Consider the following 23602-nt stretch of genomic DNA (forward strand, 5'->3'; position numbering starts at 1 on the left):
AAACTATCATATTTCATAAAGATACTCAGATTTCTTCATTTATATTTCTTCTATAACTATATGTTATAGTGGTCCAGGCGATAAGTAGTTCATCACGATACCTCTAGATGGCAGCGTGAAGATGATTTGCACAGACGGACGGACGGACGGATAATAAAAAAATTTATACAAACTCTTTTAAAAAGAATCAAAAAGAAGTTATTCTTTAAAAACTAAGAGAGTTGAAACTGTAACTGTAATTTGGGTTATTTCTCTTCTTGGTGACCTAATGACTTCACAAAAGGACTTTTGACTAAGAGAGTGAACTAGTCACAAAATTAAGTAATGCACTACCTAACTAAAGAGTTCAAACTAGTGATGCAGTTATGCTCGGCATTGTACGACTCAGTAAGGGCCATCTAGATGGTCGGGAGAGATCTTCAAAAAGAACCTTTGTAGTCATTTAATCACAAGCTTGAAGCTGTTTACCCACTTATTGGCTTACAGACTCAATATACACTTTGGTAATAGAAAATGTGTATAGAATTGCTTCTTCCAGGTAAACACTATTCGACTCCTTATTCCACTAAAAAACTCATGGGTGGAATTACTAAATCTAGTTTTGAGTGCATGTAGATGAACTTTTTGAAGCAACCAGCGGTCCAATTTGAACGGTTTACATTAATTATTCATTTTAATCGATAGTTTGGTTAATTAAAGTCGCCAATATGTTTGTAACATCAGAAGACAGACAGAAGGAAGTTCTTCCGACCTAATATACTATATATTTTCTTGATCTTGAATGAAAATAGGTCGTCTCATCGACTTCGGAATACCATACACCATTTTGCCGTGGCAAAACATTAAACATTCATCAACTGCGGGCATACCAAGCAAGTTAAGGGATATATGTAGTAGTTCAAAATTTGCAACGATTAAAGCATATCTGTCTATACTAGTAGCTCAATTAATCTATCCATAATGTCAAATGACCCAGTGTAAAATTAAAAAGGAATCAATTAATCAAATACAGTTCGTATACCCTTGTGAAAGGTATTATTTTTTTACCGGTCGTCCTTAAGGGAGCTAAAGTTAGTTTACTCAGGTATTTGTAATGCAGTGAAAGGACGCTTTAAAACCCACAGGCTAGCCGAACCGATATAGTCAGGTCCGTCTATTCATAACTTCACGCACTAAAATAGAAAGCTAATGAAATGGAACTTGGTATTTAAGCTCATATTACTATAACATTTACAAAGCTGCCATTCAAACCAGCAATCGAAAAGCCTTTATGAGAAATATCTCAGTGGAAATGTAGAAAAATCTTCTTAAAGTAGGCTTAGTGAGAAATTTCTCATAATGTAGAAAAAATTTGATATACAAAAATTTTGGAGAACCAAATTTATTATGAGTAAAGTTTTGGAGGAATACCGGAATATCGGTGCAGACAAAGTTAACATCTTTTCGTATCGTAACTAAATAGGTGAGTATGTGATATATTTGTAATGACTACTTTGAGCACAATCCTTTCCATTATCCCCTACAGAACTACGTTTCTTTAGCTACCTAGAATTGTATATTTAGTAGGTCTCTACTGAGCCACCGACTAGGAACAGGTGAGTCAGAGAACAATTGAGTCACTGAATAAATAAGTGAGTTAGTAAAAAAGAAAGATGTGGAGTCCCTCACTAAAGGGAGTTGTGCAAGTGTGATAACAACCCCAAAACTTCCCACAACGCGTTTGATTTTCCATATTGCCTTGAAGCTTTGTCTTTGCTCTAATCATTGCCCACTGCAATAGAAAAGACAGATTTGTTCATATTTATTAATTTATTTAAATACATATTTTTCTTTACGTTTACAGTTAAATTCCTGCATTTGCTATATGTAGTTGTTGTTTGTTTTAGTTAATGTTCTTTCGTGTGTATTTGTGGAATTCATTTAACAATTTAACTATTGCACTTTTTGAAAACGTTTTCCAAAAATCTCCATGCACAAAAAAGAGAGAATTATAAGAGATGTCAAGTTCCAGTATTCAATATCTATTTTATATATATAATATATAGACAATATATAGTATATATTGTTTAGTTTACATGAATTAGTTTTGTTCGACACATTTTTATGGCTGCTTTAGGGTCTGGGTGTGGGTGTGTGTATGGGCATGGATCTGGTTCAAGGGATTATCAGTTAATACTTGGTGCTCTATAAAACGGCACAACAACATGTATTTATGTATGTACTTGTATGTAGTTTTATCTATGGTACAAATGTATATAGAATATGTATGTATGTATGTATGTATGTATGTTTGCATGTATACAAAACAAAAGAATATTACAGAAGAATCAATTGAGAATTTTTGATATACGATATATAATTATTTTGAAGGTTGCCTTTAGGTTTATCTTTACTCCTTATTTCTCCTGTCTACATTTTAGATTTGTTCAACAAGTTAATATTTAAAAAATTGATTCAATGATCATGTGTATATGTGTGTGTCTGTGTGTGATTTGTTCACCATCTAATTATTTGTCTATCATTTAATGAGATTTTCATTGTCATATGAGAGCAGACGAACTCGAAGAGGAATTGTAAATATAAATATCGATTCTCGAATATACAATAAATTTAAATAGCAATAATAATGCAAAATAATTACAAATGATATAAATACAAATTAGTTAAAATGTGCAATTTGAATTCAATATTTTACAATCCTGGTTCGAGCTAGTCCTCCGCCGATCATCAGCCGGATTTTAATCATCATCTCAATTTCGTTATCTCACAATCAAAAACACTAAACATGAATTTTTCAATATATATTCTTTTTTTTTTGTGTATATATAAATATTTAGATAACGATTTTTTTTTTTTTTTTTTTTTTTTGCATATGATTCTTTTGTTTTTTAAGCTTTCTGTTATGTGTTCTTCTTTCTTTTTGAGGTATATACTAAGTATATACGCGGGTATTTTGTCGGAACGTTCATGTATATATATAAATATACACATATACATTTTAGGTATAGTTATAATATTTGTTTTGTTTTTTATAATATCCAATTGCTACTGCTTCGAACTGATGCAACACTATATATTAATATATATAAATCTATATATATGTATATATATATTCGTATATATATTTAATTTGTCAACATAACATAATCGAATTATGCTATCTTCTTCAACACTTTGAGCTTAACATTTACAGAAAAATAGAAGGTATATGAAAATAAGTAGGAAAAACGGATAGTAGGATAAACAAAAAACAGAAGGCTGGGTTTTACAACTAGTTAGAAAAAAGTGTCCCTATATAGTGTATATATATAGCTGGCTCCATAGCATTTAGCAATAGTTAAAGTGGAAAGGTACATACAACATGTGTGGAGTGTTGGTGGAGGGCTAAGAAAGCAAGGGATCATAATCTGTGTTTCCCCCTCTTTTGATATTTCCCTAGATGATTAATTTGGATTGTGCATCTTTATAAAGTGTGTTTGTGTGAGTGTGTCTGTGTGTGTGTTTATGGGTTGTGGGATGCGCAGATGAGCTTAAAACTGATCCGACAGTAGGTCGCAAATCACTTGAGTCACTGTCTCTTTGCTGGCTCTGATGGTTAGTCGGAACATCTAAAAACAAACAGAATAAGGTTAAATTGTGGCATTCACTTTTTATTTTTTTTTAATTTGACACCAACAAATTCTATAATTATAAATGAACAGATGAATAGTTGATTTGTAAAGAAAACTGACTTACCTGTGCCTGCTTATTTGGCTCCAGTCGCAGGAGACAGCCAACCTGTTGGGATTGCGTATGGATAATGCCTGCACAGACCATATTATCTGGATTGGGATCAACCTGATCAAGCAGCTGCATGCCGAAGCCCATGAGTTTATTCCGTGCCCCAGGCAAATCAAGCGGCTGAGCAGCCTTGAAAACCTTCTGGGATCTTTGTTGTTCCCTTTTTGTTTGGTTTTGAAATTAGCAATAATATTGCATTAGTATGAATTAGTTTACAGAGTTCTAGGCTACTTACCCGCTGAGATTTTTCCATCGCGCAAAAAAGGATTCAGCATTCATTTCAGTTGGTTCAAAGAATTTGTTGACGGAAAGTGGCAGCTTAATGCTAAACTTCTGTTGTGTACCATTATATCGAAAACTTATTTCAATAGTTGGAGCGTCGGCATAATCTTCAATACATTCGGCGGTTAACAGCTGTTGGATTTGTGCGCCAGCCTCTAATGTTGGCTCCACCGCCTTCATTTGGACATTCAATTTGAGCGCCTCCTCCGTCGACCATTGCAGCACAGGATTAAAGTTCTACAAATAGATAATCCGATTTAGTGACTCGAAATAAGCGTATATTTTGAATTTCCACTCACCGTTAGAGGAACCTGTGTCTTATTGCCATAGAAGAGACCCAATCGGCCCAGATTCTGTCTGAATTCACTCTTCACACCAATCTGTAGCATCTCATTTTCGAAGAGGACTCCATTGTTCTTGAAAAGGAATTTCTTGGTATTGTAGACGGCAGCATTGGCATTATTATTAGTGCCATAGATGTCTCCGAGGACATCTATGAGGGTGCTATTACTGTTGCTATTCGATCCCCCCACATTATTGGCTGGCGGTGTACTCAAACCCAAGAGATCGGCATGGGCATTGCTATTATTCAGTTTATTGGATGCTGTCGAATTACTGTTGATGTGGTGGCTATTGGCATTTTGATGATTGGAAACGGGATTGGGGCTCTTTGATTCACGTATCTCGTTCTCGGGCACGCGTCCTGGCTTTTTCTTTTTGAGTACCGCCAGAATAGAGCTCTCGCGCTCTGGGAATGAGGGCATCTCCTCGAGAACTGTGGCCAGCACATCTGTGGATGCCACAATACTCAATTGCAGATATTCACTGGCCCGCTGTTGGAGCTCAGCATCTGCTGACCGAAGATTACTATGCTGCCGGAATACCTCTTGGATGTTCGATCGTATCTCAGGGAAAAGATTGATGAACTTTATGTAGGTGGAGAGCAGCAGAGCTCTGGTCATGGGTGAGCATAGATGGTATTTTGAATGTAGCAATTTAAATTGCACCAACGGGGCGGAACGGGAATCGCCGGCAATGAGATTACCGAATTCACCCAAAATGTAACCGCCCACCTTGACCATATTCTCGTGGCAGGCTGGAGCCTGCAGAGCTTCGAATACAGTTTTGGCGGCATAGCCCTGCACCTCTTCGCGGTTGATAACAATCTGAATGACCCGATACCAGACCTCCTCCGACACATAGTCGCCAGCAATACGAATGAGATTGAGAATGACATCGACATACCTAAAGCATAACGATAAGCGATTAAAGAATTCATTTTTGGTAATTGTTTTTTCTTCCACTTACCAAGTGTAGTCGGTGGCATATTTTTCGGCCAAGATGGCCACTTTGAGTACCATCTCCTCCCTTATGGAATAGTCAGCTGTCTCCAGATAGTTAAGCATCTCCTGGACAATTTCCTCGGCATTACCGCGATCGCACATGGCATAGAGCAGATCGACAGCCATTTGCCTAACAGACACATCCTTTTCCATTTTCATTGAGAGTATGACCACTTCCTGATGCTTTTTCACCTCCTCATGCGAGAATTCTGATGTGGCCAAATGGCACATGGACTCCAAAGCCAAGTAACGCAAATTGGTTTCCCTGTTGCTAAGGAATTGTCCCAACTGATTGCACGCTCTCACTAAGAGATTTGGCTCGCTGTCGCTATGAATGATCAAGTTAATGGCTTCGAACAAAACCGCATTCTTAGCATTCGAGTGCTGCACCTTCTTGCTCTTAGGTGGCTCTTGAGCCTTATTTAAAATCGTTTCCAGAGTTTCATTCAAGCGCGCTCGAACTCCGGGCTCTTCGGTCACGGGATTGTAGTTCTGCAGTAATCGCAGAAGTTTCACAGACAACCAGGGAGCTGGCACAAAATAGTATGTATAATCCTGCAAATCCGTATAGCTGGCCGTCACAATGCGTGATAGACGGGAAACGGCCAAATTTACGCATCCCTTGTACTCATCTGGATTACGCTTGACCAGGGCATCAATCAAGGAGGTGGCAGCCGTCACTACGCCCATATGCTGGTCGTTGAGCAAATGAATGATCCGCGAAGTCCATTCTCCGCCCGGAATAATGTCTGGCGATGAGCGAAATAGACGCAATAGACACAGTGCAGCCGACTGCTTAACTACATCCATTGTATCGCCGGAAACCAACAATTTGGGAATCTCATTTGAGAAGGATTCGGCCATGTCACGGCTGCCAATGTTGGCAATGCACTGCAAAGCCAAGTTAACATGAACCGGATTCCGAGATTGCAGATCATTCTTAATTGACTGAATGATCAGTCGAATTAGATCGCTATTGGTGTTCACCAGCACCGAGATGAACAGGTAGCCCTAGAACGACGAAACGAGAATATTAAATTTAGTTTCAGTAGCTCAGATTAGTGAATGATTTATTTAATACTCACAATCTGCTTCTCTGAGTATTTGTTGGAGGACAACAAATTGACTGCCTCCATGTGGCCAAAGTCAATGTCATGGCCCAGCAAAAAGATAAATAACAATTTGCAGACATATTTCTTCTTTTGGTAGCCATCCAAAGTTTTATCTCCTTTAAATTTGCTTCGTATATTGGCCAATTCCTTGTTTATCCGTTTTACCTCGGCCTCTTTACTTTTACCTAAGAGACAAAGAGCGAAATGAAATGAAATGGGTCAAGGTCAGTAAAGGAGATTTTGGTCCAAAGGGAAAAACCAAACGAAAATTAAATCTTAGCTCAGATCATCAATGGAAGAGCGGTCTCCTACTCTCTCTCTCTCTTCTTCTTTTCATCATATATGTATTACTGGTCACATAGGCGCCAATTAGTACCAGTCACCGACTCTAGCGATATACATACATACATATGTACATACATATGTATGTTGCTGGCGAGGAAACCAGCTTCACGATAATGGGACACACATACACACACAACATACACAGGGTGTCGGAAAGTGCGACAGAGTGAGAGAATGTCTAATAGCAAACAATTGAGGCATATCACCAAATAAACATACATAAATACAAACATATGTATGTATATGTACGTATACAGTGTAAACTCGTTTAAGGGATATGTTTTGGCCAAACTAATTTTTTCGAGGTCACCGGATTTAAATCTTCCCTCAGAAAGGGTTTCACTGTATTCCTATTGTACATGTACAGTACGTATGTACATAGGTGTTGAATGTGCTTAATCCATTTATTTGTAAGAAAACAGTAGAATCGTTAATAAGCTGATAACGTTTGACAAACTGTCGTTAAACTGAAGACAAAGACAGGTTCTATTTACGATCGTTCGAATGCAATAACGATCCAAAAAGACGCTGGATCGTTATATCAAGTGTATACTATACTAACGCCCAGTAATTGAAGAAAGAAACGAAGCAGATTCCGCCCCCCGAACCCGCATATAAAATATGTACATACATATGTATGTATGTGTATGTATGTTTTGGATAAGAAAAGCAAAGCTCTTCGATTTAATCTGTTTCTCTCTCTCTCTCACACAATTTACTCAAGTATGTGTTTGTTGTAAGTAATTGATAAAATGAATTAAATAATGAATATCTTACTTAGTCGGGGTGTTTTGTGCACAATTCTTTCAAAAATTTACTTACAGTTTCTTATATCCGATATAAACACGGCCAGGCCTCTCATGCCATCCCCCCGCACCGGCGCCATTGTAGTTAGCTTATTAATTTTCGCTAAATTTATTTAAACTTGGGGGCGCAAGAAAAACGTCTGTTTAGCAGTGGGCGGGGTCAACTGCTGCTGCTGCTGCTACTGCTTATCGGCAAACGGAGATGGCAATTGCTTTTTTTTTTTTGTTCTTCTGTTGTTTTTGTTATTTATTGTTGTTTTACGTTTTCTGCTCTAACGCGCTCTCTTTTTGTGATAATTCAAAGCTCTATTAGATGAGAAAGAAACATTGATCAATTGATAGCGGTAAATCAACGAAAGAAGAGAAGCATAGCATAAACTTTGACATTTACCAAACAAACACACAAACACTCTTACATGTACGCCCCCCTTATACACCCACACACAGACACAGTCAATTTTTGGCAACTACATTAACTTGGCAACCATCAAAAATCCTGTTGATAAAAGCAGATTTTTCTATATTTTTTCCATTTTCTCTGAGTATAATGAATGACCTTAGGCGACCACCGACCACCGGCCTGCATCTTTTTTTTATTCTTTTTGTTTAAACACTCTTTGTGCCCGTTTCGCTTTCATGTCACGTCGCTGCTGTCCAGTCGCTGCCGCAGTCGACGTCACGAATTTTTTCTACTTTTTTTCTTTCGCTGGAAAGATGACGAAGACGTTTTATTCGCACAAAACAAACCGAAATCAAACTTTATTAACGTTGTTAGTGGTTGCTGTTGTAGTTGCTTACTTTAACAATAACAAATTTGAAGAGTTTGTTGGAATTTAAATTTCTTTTCTTCTTTTTGGCTTGCTTGCGGTTTGTAGTTTGCGTTTGCGTTTCCTTTGCGTTACTTTTTTCTCTTGGGGTGTTGGCTGTGTTTTTGGCGGAATGTTTTCACACGTATCGTTTTTTAACTTTATATAACTCGAATGCTAATGGGGTAAATTACTTGTATTATATTACGCTGAGAGTTTCGGTTTTATTTTTGTAAACTCTTTTCAGTGGGCCACCAGAAAAAACCATTGAAAATTTCTATTGATTTTTCATCTCTCTCGCTCGCTCGCTGTAAGTGCAACTGCCCGCCATCTGGCGGTTTCAGAAGCTGGTATGTGTGGCCACATTCCAGTTCGGTCGGAAATGCTGCCAAGATACGGTCACACTTGCAAGGGCTACAAGTGCACAGGGCAGCATATAATCTCGTCAATAATGACGTCAGAAAAATAAATATGTTTATTTATGCAGCTACAAAAAGACGAAAAAAATTTATTTTATTATTAGCAGCGACTTAAATGTTACACAATATGAACTTGCCTTTGTAAATTAATTTACACTAAATTATTATGAAAAGGTTTTTGAGGCGAGCGTAAATCGAGAACTACCCTTTAATACTTTTAACCATGAGCCGCCATTTTCGCTTGAGCGTTGCCAGGGATGGCGTAAATTGGGCAAATTCATTTTTTATTTGTCGAGTGGAAAAAAGCGGAATGTAAAATGCAATTGCACTACGAAGTAAATTGAGCAAAAGCAATCAAATAAACAAATACAAGAAAGAGGGAGTGAGACCACATAAAAAGCCGTTGAAACACTGGAGCCGGGTGAAGTGCTTATGCTAAATGAAGACGAAAGACAGTAGAGGGGAAGACGCATGTGTTACGCTAATCTCAGTCTTTAATATTGTACAATTGTGCTACAAATTGGCCAGCGAAAAGAAGAGCTTTGGTAAAACGATACATTCTGACCCTGGTAGTCATGAGTTTCTCCAGTGACGAGGTGAACTTTTTGGTTTACCGATATCTACAGGAGTCGGGTAAGATAATCCCCTAGTGAGTGGGGAGGGGAGTGTGTATAATGCGAATGATATTAATTGTTATCTTTATTTTAGGTTTTCTTCATTCTGCCTATGTATTTGGCATTGAATCGCACATTTCACAAAGTAACATTAATGGTGCTTTGGTTCCACCCGCAGCGCTGTTGACCATTTTACAGAAGGGTTTGCTCTACACCGAAGTGGAGTGGAGTGTAGGCGAGGATGGCGAAGTAGCCAGACCCATAGAGGGGTTGTCCCTTATTGATGCTGTGATGCCCGAAGTGAAGCCCGTCAAGCCAACAGTGAAAACGGAACCTGGCAAACCGTCCGTGGCCTCCAATGCAAATGCCACAAATGCGGTGGATGCAAATTCCAATGCAACCGGCAATGCCCAGTCGGCAGGTAATACCAAAACCGAGATTAAAGTGGAACCAGGCACCGGTGGAGTGGGCTCAGGAACCAATTCAACGGGAGCAACTGGAGCAGGAGCAACAGCTAATAAGACTGCCTCTGGCAATAACGGCAATAATGCTGGAACGGGTGGCACTGTCACTCCCACAGATACGTCGTCCTCTAACCCGAACAGCAACATAAATGAAGTGGACTCTAGCGGCAATGCGGGAGGTGCAGGAGGTAATGCCAATAACCAAACAAGCGGCACGAATAACTCAGGATCTGCGATTGGTTCAAATAACGGCTCTTCCTCCAACAATGCTAGCGGAGATTCTGCTGGCTCGACAGCAGCAGCAACAGCAACCGGAGGTGGACCTAAGAAATCGGAGACTGGCACCACCAGTTCCGCTGCTCCGACAACTGGTCAAACAGCAACCAATGCCTCGAGCACAGACGATGCTACTTCAACCACATCCACCAACGGCAATAGTAGCAATTCCAGTACCGGCGTAGATCAGACAACGGCAGGGGTCAATGCCGCAAATGCAACAGAACCAAATGCCGGCGGGGCAGGAGCAGTTGGAGCTGCAGCTGGAGGAGCGGGAACTGGCGCGGCAAACGCATTACAGGCTGCCAAGTCAGCCACCGGTGGAGGAGCACCATCTACAGGAGTTAGCACTACTAGAGTAACCACATTAACAGGTGGCCAAACGGCCACATCCACTGCAAGTTCAGCCACCGGTGGCAGCATCTCATCGTCCACCGGCAACGCCGGAGGAGGTGCCGTGGGCGGAGCATCTGGCGCTGGCTCAGGCGTGGAAGCCATGGACATTGATCAAAGCATTGAAATACCAGAATCCAAAGCTCGCGTCCTGCGTGGGCACGAAAGCGAGGTATTCATTTGCGCTTGGAATCCCAGTCGCGATTTATTGGCAAGTGGTTCTGGTGACAGTACGGCACGTATTTGGGATATGTCCGATGCAAACACGAATTCCAATCAATTGGTTCTAAGGCATTGCATTCAAAAGGGAGGAGCCGAAGTGCCCAGTAATAAAGATGTCACTTCGCTCGATTGGAACGTGAGTTGGTTGCCACTTACTGATTCCTTGACGAATTTAATTTATTTAACTTTCTACATTTTAGTGCGATGGTTCTCTCTTAGCCACAGGCAGCTATGATGGCTACGCCCGCATCTGGAATACCGACGGCCGGCTGGCCTCCACTTTGGGCCAGCATAAGGGCCCGATTTTTGCTCTGAAGTGGAATAAGTGCGGCAATTATATACTTTCTGCTGGAGTGGATAAGACCACCATCATTTGGGACGCCTCAACTGGCCAATGTACCCAGCAATTTGCTTTTCATAGTGCTCCTGCCTTGGATGTGGATTGGCAGTCGAATCAGGCATTCGCTTCATGCAGTACAGATCAAAGGATTCATGTGTGTCGTTTGGGTGTCAATGAACCTATCAAAACGTTCCGCGGTCATACAAATGAAGTGAATGCCATTAAATGGTGTCCACAGGGTCAACTGCTGGCATCCTGCTCAGATGATATGACACTAAAGATTTGGAGCATGAATCGAATTCACTGTTGTCACGACTTGCAGGCTCATTCCAAGGAGATCTACACGATAAAGTGGTCACCTACCGGACCAGGAACAAATAACCCGAATACAAACTTAATTCTAGCCTCTGCATCATTCGATTCAACTGTGCGGCTGTGGGATGTGGAGCGCGGCAGTTGCATCCATACATTAACCAAGCATACAGAGCCGGTCTATTCGGTGGCCTTCAGCCCCGATGGCAAACATTTGGCTTCGGGCAGTTTCGATAAATGCGTGCACATTTGGAGCACTCAAACGGGACAATTAGTGCATAGCTACAAAGGCACTGGCGGCATATTCGAAGTGTGCTGGAACTCAAAAGGCACCAAAGTGGGTGCTAGTGCCTCCGATGGCAGTGTCTTTGTTCTGGATCTGCGGAAATTCTGATCCGGACAGCCACAGCACCAACAGCAACACCAGCAGCAGATCTTTAGTTTTATATACTAAAACGAAAGAGTCCTTATACAAACAAAATGAAAGCCCTTCTTTCGCTTTCATTCGATGCTCCTCCAAAAAGCTAATGGGACTTGGTCTTGGCTTTTTGCGTGGTTGCTTCATTGTATGAATGATATGTTCGATTTAATTTAGGCCATTAAATTTAAATGCTTCTTTACTCTTTTTTATACAAAAATGGTTTAGTATAACTTTTCTATATGCATTTTATGTTACTATTAATTGTATCGTTCCGATCCGATTTGTCCCGGATTCAATTTTCACCTTAATATTTTATTACCTTAAGACCTTAAAAACTATAAATACACCTATTCTATCTCAAACGTTAAATGTGTAATTTTGCAAATCATAAGCACAGAGCCGATTTACGCATAAAATATATACATACATACATTCAGAACAGTGTAACTGCATCCCAACAACAATAAAATAGTCCCTAAAATCGATTAAAGTAAGCCTAAAATTACAACTAAAACTAAAACCGTATATTGGCGAAACCAGCAAGATTAATTAAAAGCTAATGATTATGACAGGTTTAACTCACAAGTCTTTTTAATTATAATGATGGGAAATATTCGGCCAAAATTTATTTTGTATCGTTTGTTGACTTCTGAGTTGCACTCACTAAAAATGGATTCAATGGAGATTATGTTGAAAAAGTATATGTTTCGGTGGTCCAAGTAGATAGTTCGAATCGAATCGAAGTTGATTTTAGGAGAAGCATTTAATTTTTAAAATTTGGATACATAAAAATGGAACGTTGCTTAAGAATTGTTCCTATAATTCTGTTAACGTTCGGATGACCAAAACTTTTAGTAGCGGTACAAAATGTGTTAAGTATGTTATATTTTTGGAATTTAAGAATGTTGGTGGTTACATGAAGGCTGAGGATTTTGCATGAAAAGTTTTCAAAAAAGAATTAAGATGTTGATTGGGGTCTTCGAAAGGTTTAATCGATTTTGAAATTTGTCAACCGACGAGGGAATGTAAATAGTTGCATTATATCTTTAATATCTTCTTTACCTTTCACAGATTACTATGATTAATCTGTGGAAGATCGCATACTGAAAAAGGGTTTACTTGAAGTGAAATTATTCTATTCAACCAGGATTTTAATCATTAAAGAAAATGTTGTGGAAACAAAAGAACTTTGTTGTAGGGAAAATAGATTTAAGAAGTTATGAGGCTCATTGAATTTCCACCAAGTAGATAAAGCAAAAACTGGAGAGCCATTTGAGTTTACAAATTTTTCCTGGTTGTTCAACAAATTTTAATTGGCTAAAAAAAATGTTCAGATATTTTTTATTTTATGTCGCAGAGATAACCTTATATAGAAAATTTACTTTGGGATGGATATTGCTTCAACACGACTAGTCACTTTTTGAATTCGATAAAAAAAGGACAAGTACAGACGGTACACTTGCACACATGAAAACTCCAGACTCCAAAGACTAGCCTGGGTGATCATAATATTCTCCAAGCAGGAAGTCTTGTAAGTGGTCGTATAATTTTGATTAATCCCCATACAATATGGCAACCGATAAAATTAATCGATTTTGTAAGCTGAAAAATCGGGAGTTGTTGATCAGACGTCGCAAAAAATAGAAAAAAGAAGAAACTTGGCTGAGCATTGAACTACTTAACAGCTGCCAAGCAGTGCAACTTCATTGCTTAGGTCGTCATGAGGCGGTGTTTCAAATATGTTATGCATTGGGCCCAATGAATTTGAATCATTTGTCCATGTGTTGTTACTTCTGCAAAATGTTGTTAAAGATAAAAGTTTTCTTTTTCATTCGTTTGTATGTAAAGTTTTTCAAAAACCTTTGTTTATTGTCTAAATAAATAACGTAGAGTTTTTTTTAGGAGCGGGTGCATTCGAAAGGAAATTTTGGTTCAGGTGCATCGTACCCTGTCTATTTACAAATATCAAGGACAACGATCCGATTAAATCTCTCGGAATTAAGAGAAGGCTTAAGGATCATCATCAGGCAGTTCCATGGCAAGGCGGGGGTGGTTCAATCAAAGATTAAGAAATTGCACGAAGACAGATTTCATTACTTAGATGGTTCCTGGGGCAGGGGCAGCATTGATCGAAGCCACCGATTGGATGTGTCCGGCCAGAGGGGGCGGTGTGTACGGCTCCACGAGTCTGGGCAGTGTAGACGCCTTCATGGGCCACAGGGGCAACGACAACAGAGGGAGCAGCATGAGCCACGACTGAGGCAGCATGAGCAGCCACAACAGGGGCGGCAACATGAGAGACTGCTGGTGGCCAGGCTCCAACAGTTACGGCAGCGGGCCAGTGGGCAGCGGGAACAGCCCAGGGAGCGGCGACTACAGAGGGTCCTGAGACAGCTGTGTAGGAGAGTCCATGTCCAGCCAATTGAGAGACCAATGGAATCACTGATGACTGCACTCCCATGGCGAGGGCCAGGCTGAAGACAATAGCGAGGGCGAACTGAAAGTAGTCAAACGGATAAGAAAGGATAAGAAAGGATAATCCTTTGCCTCTTTCAATAGAAAACTCACTTTCATTTTGATTTTTTTTGTTGGTTGGTTGGTCGCTCTGAATGAACTCTTGTTCTGAACTGATCTCAATGCAGTTCTGTCAGTCAGTTTTATACTCGATCAACCAACTAAAAAGCTAGATATGCACATGTACTTACGTATGTACATAGACACATATGTACAGATGTATGCAAGAAAGTGAGAGTTCACACCAGACATGGACATGTAGTGGACACCACCAGCGGCAGCATGCATGTGAGATCACGGCTAATGACACAGACCGCCCACCCGACGACCCGCCTCGACATTGTTTTCATTATCTTACTCTGAACTCGAGTAGCTCCCATGTAGCCACCAATGTACATACGTACATAGATCTGAGCAGTTCCGGTTTGTTCAGAAGGAACTAGTTAATTTCATATAATGTAAACTAAACGAAGCATAAATCATTACATTGCTTATAATCTTTATTATTAGTAGCAGATTCAACTTTCTAGAACTAGTTCGGAAATTGGAACCAGTCACATCACTATCCATTGCTTCACATTATGCATGGGCAGGGACCCAACCCACTTTTCAGCTGCAGTTCCGGTAAGTCTCTTTGATGGATTTTTCACTTCGCGTCAATACGCTCAGTTTTTTTTTTCTTTTTTAATTACTTAATTGTTGTTGTTCGATTTCCATTAGCATTTTATAAGATTTATGACTGCTATTTTGGATTAGAGCAGAATCTATTTTGCATATATCCTGAAATAAGTCAATCGATTACACGACAAATATGGCGAAATGAACCAAAAGTAAAATTATTAATATCTATTATTATTACATCGTTCCATTCGCAGACAGAATAGTGGGTATTATATAACAACTTTTAAGGTGGGCAGAAGGAAGGGAGACAAATAGTCACGCCACCGAATAAGGCTAATGCTCTGCTAGACCCATTTGAAATCTTTCTTAAGGCAGAAACAAACAAATAGACAAACAATTCAATTATGTCCCAAATGGTTTTGTTCATTTGACTTCGATTCGATTCAAAAACTAAAAACACACAATGCAGAAATGAAAATTGAAAACATTTGGCTGCCGCATGCCAAACTAGTTTCCTCTTGTCTCGGGTTGGCAAGGAAATCAAACACCGTCATGGGTGTAGGCGAAGGGGGGGACTCAATCATTTCAGTTTCCCTAAACTTAGACAAACTGTTTTATCGGATTGTCAAAATGATTTAAGATTTTTCTTCGTCGTTCTTATTTTAGTTTCAGATATATTAAAAAAAGAAACAGATTTTCAAATATTTTAACTTTAGAGTTATTTTATTAGGATCAAGATTAGTCATTAGTCATGAGACATTTCCAGAATAGTTATGAATATTCTTGAAAAGGGACTACAAAGCATCCCCTCAGGATTTCAATTTAAAAAAAAATAATCAAAATTTAAGGTCTCTGATTATAATACATTTTATCTCTGTTTAATCTCTAAACCAGTTATTTAGGATACGTTTAGTTCAAAGTGAGTTAGGAGATCAGTCTGGAAGCAGACTAAATGCAGACTTTGATGAGCGGAATTTCAAGTTACGTCCGAATAGATCATTGGATCCCATGATCCATGGATCAATCCCTCTTACATACGTTATGCAAAAACTTTACGGAATACTATTTATTTTTATGTCTTGCCTTTTAAGCCAAGTTCTCAAGTTATTGCCTTTACATAATTTGTCCATTTCAGTCCTCCCTTTGCAAAAACAAAATTGTTATGCTACGCGAATGATTTCTATGCATTTTGATTCTGGCCTCAAAACAAAACGCCAACGCAAATAGCTAGACCAAAAAAATATTGTGGACAATCGAGGAAAAAAAAAAAAAGAGTTCAAGTTGAATTCTTGGTGATGATAATCTGTAATTAGCTGCTGTTGCTGCTATAATTTAGCTAAGTACTCATGGTGTTGTCCATGTATTAAATGTAGACAATTATATCAGTTCGATTGCAGGGGACCAGGTGGTGATTGTTGCCGATGCTGGAGGTGAGCAGGGGAACGCCGAGTTAGCTGACTCTGTCTCTGGTTTTTGTCTTTGTAATTAGCCTTTTAAGCGTTCGCATAATTAAGCATACGCCCTGTGGTCCCAATACTTTGTGCTTGAGTTAGCAATTAATTGGATCGTGAATGAATTGAACATTGGCCCCGACTACCGTTTCAGTAAGTAGTACCTACGATTAACTGTCGTTTATTGACCAAACAATGTTGATTTGTATTTGATATATAATAATACATTTTGATTAAGCCGCCACTTAAGAATGGACAAAGACACATATTTCACTCCCTTTCGCCTCCCCATCATTGTATGAAATCAATGCAACGTCAAGGTCATGTATAAGCAGGTGCAAAATAGCCGCAAGGTTGAGATTTTAGTTTTATGATCTAGTTGAAATAATTATATGACGAGTCATTTGTTAAATAGTTTCTAGAAATATATTTCAAATCCACACCTAAGTCACTCCAACTAAATAAACAGCACATTTAGTTAAAGCCTCTTTCCTCTTTGTACGTTTTGGACTTGATTATGAAAGGATTGAAATATTCTCATTATTATTTTCTACTACTTTGAAAGGAAAAGTATTTAGTTCCAAACTTATTTTGGGTAAACCAAAACCAGAGATTGCAGTAGTAGGTTTAATAACATTTATATTCTTATATCCCATTATCTAAACAATGTTGAGCCAGTTTCAGTAGTCAATTTTATGTTAAGCAATTTCTGCAATAAAAGTACTTTATTGCCTCTACTCGATTTAATGTCTTTAGTAGACAAGGTGTACCTTGAGTATATTGGCCAGACTGTAGTTGTTGATTAACTTCCTAATAACAGAGTGTGTCTTAAGTAATAACCATATTATCAGATCACACATCAGCAAGGTAGATCGAGATGCTTAAAAATGTATAAAATTATCATCTAATAAGTAAAGTAAGAGCATAAATTTGCTGAGTTAAATTAACTGTCAGAAACCCAAGTTATTCATGCTTGAACTGTCATTAGTTGACTTCATTTCCAGGACTTATTCATTGTTATTATCCTTGAGCTATTTTGGATTTAGAATGCATGGAGAAGAAAACTCATTTTGGGAATTATTCGCATAAATAAAATCACCTGCTTTGTGTGTGTTTATTATTTATAACATTTTTGTTCAATCTTTGTCAATTGTTGCAAATGTATAACGTCTAGAGATGTATTTACAGAAGGGAAGACAGAAGGAGAAGTGGAGGAAGAAGAGCAGATACAGAGAATGGAAGAGAAAGGAGAGTCATAGATGGTAGAAAACTTTGTCAAAGAATAAGAAAGACTTGGCATTTTATCTTATGTTGGTTTCTTTTTTTGTAATTGTTGTTGGACTTGTTGCTTTTTTTTGTGATCTTTAGATCTCAGTTTTCAGTATTCAGTATTCAGTATCAGAGGAAATAGAAGGGACTCAGATCGGTCGGTGTGTGGTGCTTAACAATAAGTGTTTGAAGAGTTGAAGAAGTTGTGTGATAGAAGATATCCAAGTGGAGTCAAGTTGAAAGTCATATAGGAAGTGAACGGCATCCGCTTCCATTTGGCATCGGTTATAGTGGTGATGGTGGTGGAGATCTTCTCATATTTACAGAGTTCCGGGAGCAGGGGCCACATTCACGGAAGTGGCAGAGTTGATGTGTCCAGCCAAGGGAGCTGTGTGGATGGCACCACGGGTCTTGGCCACATAGACACCCTCGTGTCCGGCGGGTCCCTGAGACAGGCCAATTCCGGGAATGGCAGCACCGCTCCATCCGTGACCGGTCAGACCCCATGGAGCAGCAGCGCCGTTCCATGCGTTCCAGCCATTACCGTTCCATGGGGCAGCAACGGCAGCGGGGGCACCGTTCCACCAGGCACCATGACCACCCCACAGACCAAGACCAAGAGCAGGTCCATGGGCCACCGAGTTCACATAGGACACTCCGGGAGCAATGGCTGCCCACGAGGCCTGAGCGACGGCGAAGGCACAGACGAACATGACTACGGCAACGGCGAACTGCATCGAGAGGGATAGAGGAGACTTCTTAGACGATACTTCTCCTCAAAGGATCGGAGAGAGCTACTTACCTTCATGTTGAGGGTTTTTGGGGGTTTTTCTTTAGTTAGAAGAAGGAGAACTAAGTGTTGATTGCTCGGCGAACGAGTTGATTCTGATTTCGACTACCAAATTGTGGCAACTTTTATACTAAACCCACCAAACGAATTTGCCCCACAAAAAAACACAAAACACACACAGACACATACACACACATTAAACTAGACGCCGACGCCCAACTCTGGCCAGGCACAAGCCAAGCCATGTCGAAGCTCGTGCCAGCGGCTGCAGCAGCAGCAGCTAAGCAGAATTTGGAGTAAACTTTGTACACCTTTCACTGCCAGCTGCAGCGACTGCGCTCTGCCTCGATCGTCCAACTGAGATCTGCCTTTGGGTATGTTTGAGTCCATGCCTATGCCTGTGCCCCAGTCCATGTCCGGCGGCCAGGGTGCAGTTGGGCAGGGAGGAGGGAGGTTCGCAATTGCGCAAATTACATTTGAAACAAGAATACGATTCTATATACATTGTATATGTATACTATATACCACCTAATCGATCGAATCAATTCACAGAAACATGCAGCGAAAACCATAATTATTTATATGCTTATAAGTTTGATAACTGTTTGAATTCCTTTCAGCCTTACAGAATTCTACATAGAATACTTACCTCCTAATGCCATACATACATATGTGCAGTGTCAAAGGAATTTATGTACACTGCAAAAGTAATTAAGAAACAAAATTTCAATAATCGAATGGTTTTAAAGGTAAATATCTTATACAATTCCATAAAGGCCATTATAGATGATGCAATATTAGGGAGTTTTGAATTAAGATGGGCAAGATTTTTGTATACATAGAGTAGATATAATGCGTTAATCCTTCAGTACCATGCCTCCACACTTGCCAGGACATAAAAATGACAAATTCTGAATTTTACATATTTCTTTTTGTGTCCAATAGAATCGATAGAATAAGGTCAGCTTCTAAAAAAAAGGATATTTCGTATTGGTTTGGCCAAACGATCAATTGTTTTGTCGCTGCTAAGGATCTATTATTTAGTTAACCACTTTGAATGACCCGAATCAGTTTCCCAATTCAAATGGAATGAATGGCATCCATAGTCAGCAATATTCTTTATAACTTTCTGTATTTTCTTAAACTCCACTTTTCTAATGGCAATTAGCAGAGCCGAATCTACCAAAAAGGCAACTACATATTTAACAACAACTACCAATGGGAACTTCAGGTACGCGAATCACCGATTTGGATGCATTTTGGATATAGTGTAGAATACCCCGTCATTAAAAGCTGTGTGAAATATTAAATTAAATATCACATAGACTATATTAGTTATTCGATTTTGGTGAGATTAATCACAATTATACCTTTAAAAGTGAATTGTATTAAAGATTTGTTTACGCCGCAGTTCAAACTGCATCCTGGTAGGGAGAAGTTTTCTGTCCAAGGAGAATGCAGGCGGTCACTCTTTTTTCCCTTTTCAATATTTTCCAGGATATTTCAGCCCGATTGTCACAAGCAAAACGAAGACATTGGACTCCGCCAATTGTTGACAAAAATAAAAAACCTTTCCGCCCTCATAGAAACATTGTCCGGGCTCTTATTAACAGGTCACTCTTACAACAGTGGAAATAGCAAAACATTACTAAATTTTTTTGTAAGCTTTAAGTCTACAGGGATAAATGGTCAAGATAAAGTTTAAATTTATCGAGTTCAGGAAACAGTAAAAGTTAAACAAACAAAGTAAATAACACTGCAGAATTATTCTTACTTTTGATTGCATTTTGTCTTGTCAAAAAACATTTGTAAGGACTGAGCTCCCGACATTCCCACATAATTTGAATCCATGCCCCTCATTCATTATTCAAATACTTACATACATTATACATGTAAGCCTATAATTACTTTTCGATCTGATTGCAATTTAATAAACTAATTACTAATGACTAAATAGTATGATATTGTCTTAATAAACACTTTGGAGTTAATAATTATAAAAAAGTTTATTAATTTTTAAAAGTAGCTTGGATTTCTGAGCATCCAACCTCAACTTCGAATAGAAGTAAAGGAATTGCAACATAATAGTAAGTAATGCCATTTATATTAACAAAAAAAAAAAACAAATTTTAAACTTTAATAAGTGCCAAACAATACAAAACGTTAAGTTAATACGAATTCTTGGGTTTTTAACTAAATTTAGCTAAGGCGGAATTAAATCATTTTAATACTAAAGTTTATTTCCAATGAAACCGCCATTATTATTTAAGTTTTGTGTTTATTTAAACTACAGTTAAAGAGATCAACAGTTATCGTGGCTCTCTCTATTAGACAAGTCAGTGATTTCTCTCAGTGTTCTTAAGAGAAACAATTAGCTTTTTGCAATTCGTTTGGTTTCATTTCAACTCGCCTACAGCGTCCTCGCCCCCGCCCCCAGGTGAGGCAAAATGCGGTAGAGGCAACGCCCAAAAAGCAGAAATAAATATAATCAAACGCTGTCAGAGCGGCAAACAAATAACAATAAAAATGCAAAATGCAAAATATCAAATCAAATGAACTGAACTACATGCCCATAATTGGGAGATTTTTTTTTTTGTTGCAGCTTCAACTTGAAATTGTCTTTGTGCCACGTTTTGAGGGTCAAAGTGTCAAATGTGTGTGGTGTGGTGCATGTGTGTGTGTGTGTGTGTGTCATTCCGCTGGACAGCTGCATAACCTGACAGGTAAGTAAAAACGTAGTTGAAACGGTATTTATATGATTATGCATAAGGGCAAATGAATGACTGTAACGGGGTCGCATTGGAATGTCCAACTGGATCAATTAACGGAGATTTTGTAATTCAGAACCCTTCACCTTCATTGCAATAATTTACTTGACTCGTTTGATTGGATAGTCATAAGTTATAATGGATGATGATGATGGTGAAATATAAATATTAATATTTAAGATTTTTCCCATTGATGATCAAAAGACAAGATAACTAGCTGTTTCTTTTTGGCCATTGTGTTTCTTTTTTGCAGGCACAAAATGGGCGTAGATCTTGTCCAGACTATTGTAATGATTGGCCAGTTTATCGCTCTATAACATCATCTAATTGGGCCAAATATTGTGCAAAAACTTGTAGTTTGGAAAAAATGTTCAAAATTCGATCGATTTGTTTTGCTTTTGTTTAATAGACTTGCCATATGAAAACAAATTTAATTATGGCGATACATTTCTAGCCATTTTTGCTTTTGGCTATTTCCCACCCATTGCTAGCAGGGTAACACTAATCTGTATAGCGAGAACTTTCGATTAGCTAGGAAACCCTGCATTTGCTTGTCAAAAATTAAAGAGAAATAGAGAAAACTTTCCCATTCACTAAGCTATTCGTTTGAAAACGACATTTTTTTAAAATTCTACTTATCAGACATACAGAATAGCTCAGAATGGCTCAATTTAGTACGAAGGTCACGGCTCTGGCCAATAGTGAGTATGCTTTTTGTTGGCTTATTCTTGAGTCTACGATTTTCTGTTGTTAACTCTTGTAGAACTGGTGGCTCAGGCACGCCCCCATTTGGATGAGTTCTGGAAATATGCCAAAGTCGAATTGGCTCCTCCATTGCCAGCCGATCTGAAGATGCTGCGGAAGAGTGCCGAAAAGACGGCCAAGAAGGCCAAACAGGATATGAAATCATCGCGCAAACGCTTCGGCCAAATAACCGTGCGCGAAGCCTGGCTAAACACTCTGGTCACCATTGAAGTGATCACCTGGTTCTTCATGGGCGAAGTGATTGGACGTCGTCACTTGGTGGGCTACAAGGTATAAGAGCTTCTACAATTTCAATTTTAAATCGAATAACACTTGTGAATTATTTTGCATATATGTACATATATGTACGGAGTGAATCTACTTAAATGAATATATTTTAATTGTGCCAAGATTAAGAAAGGCTTTATTACTCAGCATAGAATTAGCACAGTAGTGCTTATACTTAAGATTGATTTAATCTAGTTGGAGCTAATTATCTAATTACAGTGAGCAATTATAGCAAATGTCTGCCATTCGAATGCTTCTAATCTTTGGCACTCCCATTGGACAGTGGAGTAAATTGACAGAATTCCAAACACTCAATGGCTTTCAGCATTAGAGTTCCACTCGGTTGATTTTGGCATTGATCTTGGTTTCCGACTCCATCTCCCATTCGATTGAATATGACATCCGGGGCGAGAATAAACAGAATCAACAAGGGAACATGAACATTGGTCTGGTCAAGTGGCATAAATTGAAATTGACTTGAATCAGACACCTTCATACACACACACATACACATTTACATATGTTCATTCAACATGTTGCACAATCCAAATGGGTGAGAGAGAACAATGCACATGTTGTGGCCGCTGTTGTTGTTGTTGTTCCACCAACGCAAGAAACCTGAAATCTGAATGGATATAACTTTTTTTTCTTTTGGCCCAATTTTAATGGTATTTTAATAACAACAACTACAACAATAAGAAAAGCCGCAGCAGCAGCAGCACCACCCAACTATAGTTCCAGGCTTTGTTGCAATCTCATTGCTCGATTGCATCATGCAAAAATCCAAAAATCCGACAAAAATGCCCCAGACATAAAAAAGTCCTTATCACATTTTTTCAGCTGCAACGCCCACTGAAGTCGACGAAGACAAAGCGAAAAAAAGAAATAATGAAACGACCAAACAGTTTTTCAATATTAAAATCGCATAAAGAGCATAAAACTAATTATGGATTTAAAGCCGATTTCCACTTGCCCGAATTGGTCAAGTGTGGCTCCACAGGAGGGACAATGGGTGGTGGGGAAGCGAAGGAAGACTACTACTAGCAGAGGGGAGGCAAATCAATGTTAGCCACGCTTGAATTCAATTTTCGTTGCTCTTGCTAATGATTTGCTATGAATTTTGTTGCAACAATGGCAACGTTTGGCACCCACACCAACTGCAATGTGTTTTTTTCTTCTCTCCATTTTCATTTTCGGCATGTCTCTCATTTAGTTTCCATAC

The 23602-nt window shown here is 38.9% G+C and overlaps 5 protein-coding genes across 6 annotated transcripts; 2 read left to right on the forward strand and 3 right to left on the reverse strand.

The window, feature by feature from the left end:
• Positions 1-1790: 1790 nt before the first annotated feature.
• AP-2alpha (adaptor protein complex 2, subunit alpha) lies at positions 1791-8828 on the reverse strand. 2 transcript variants are annotated; one of them, XM_068285671.1, is made up of 8 exons: positions 8669-8828; positions 7685-7974; positions 6491-6702; positions 5371-6416; positions 4362-5307; positions 4016-4299; positions 3736-3940; positions 1791-3608 (listed from the first exon to the last, which is right to left on the reverse strand). In XM_068285671.1, the coding sequence occupies exons 2-8, from the start codon at positions 7746-7748 to the stop codon at positions 3531-3533; spliced, it is 2835 nt and encodes a 944-aa protein (XP_068141772.1). In that variant the 5' UTR covers positions 7749-7974; positions 8669-8828; the 3' UTR covers positions 1791-3530. The 2 variants fall into 2 exon arrangements, with proteins under 2 accessions (XP_068141772.1, XP_068141773.1); XM_068285672.1 differs by having other exon boundaries at positions 8467-8787.
• ebi (transducin beta like ebi) lies at positions 8756-12513 on the forward strand. Its single transcript, XM_068285673.1, has 3 exons — positions 8756-9526; positions 9602-10998; positions 11063-12513. Exons 1-3 carry the CDS (start codon positions 9469-9471, stop codon positions 11906-11908), a joined length of 2301 nt encoding a protein of 766 aa, XP_068141774.1. The 5' UTR covers positions 8756-9468; the 3' UTR covers positions 11909-12513.
• Positions 12514-13766: 1253 nt separating this feature from the next.
• Positions 13767-14554, reverse strand: Acp1 (Adult cuticle protein 1). Its single transcript, XM_068285544.1, is given in 3 exon segments — positions 13767-14098; positions 14100-14432; positions 14504-14554. Coding segments are annotated over 3 exon segments (405 nt in total). The 5' UTR covers positions 14510-14554; the 3' UTR covers positions 13767-14032.
• Positions 14555-17624: 3070 nt separating this feature from the next.
• On the reverse strand, positions 17625-18664 carry LOC137573591 (adult cuticle protein 1). Its single transcript, XM_068285545.1, has 2 exons — positions 18593-18664; positions 17625-18521 (listed from the first exon to the last, which is right to left on the reverse strand). The coding sequence occupies exons 1-2, from the start codon at positions 18596-18598 to the stop codon at positions 18111-18113; spliced, it is 417 nt and encodes a 138-aa protein (XP_068141646.1). The 5' UTR covers positions 18599-18664; the 3' UTR covers positions 17625-18110.
• A 3231-nt stretch (positions 18665-21895) lies between these two features.
• On the forward strand, positions 21896-22512 carry ATPsynGL (ATP synthase, subunit G-like). Its single transcript, XM_068285649.1, has 2 exons — positions 21896-22049; positions 22112-22512. Exons 1-2 carry the CDS (start codon positions 22010-22012, stop codon positions 22387-22389), a joined length of 318 nt encoding a protein of 105 aa, XP_068141750.1. The 5' UTR covers positions 21896-22009; the 3' UTR covers positions 22390-22512.
• The last annotated feature ends 1090 nt before the right edge of the window (positions 22513-23602 follow it).

Source organism: Drosophila tropicalis, unplaced genomic scaffold, assembly GCF_018151085.1.
Source record: "Drosophila tropicalis isolate 14030-0801.00 unplaced genomic scaffold, ASM1815108v1 contig_413, whole genome shotgun sequence".
Classification (NCBI taxonomy): domain Eukaryota; kingdom Metazoa; phylum Arthropoda; class Insecta; order Diptera; family Drosophilidae; genus Drosophila; species Drosophila tropicalis.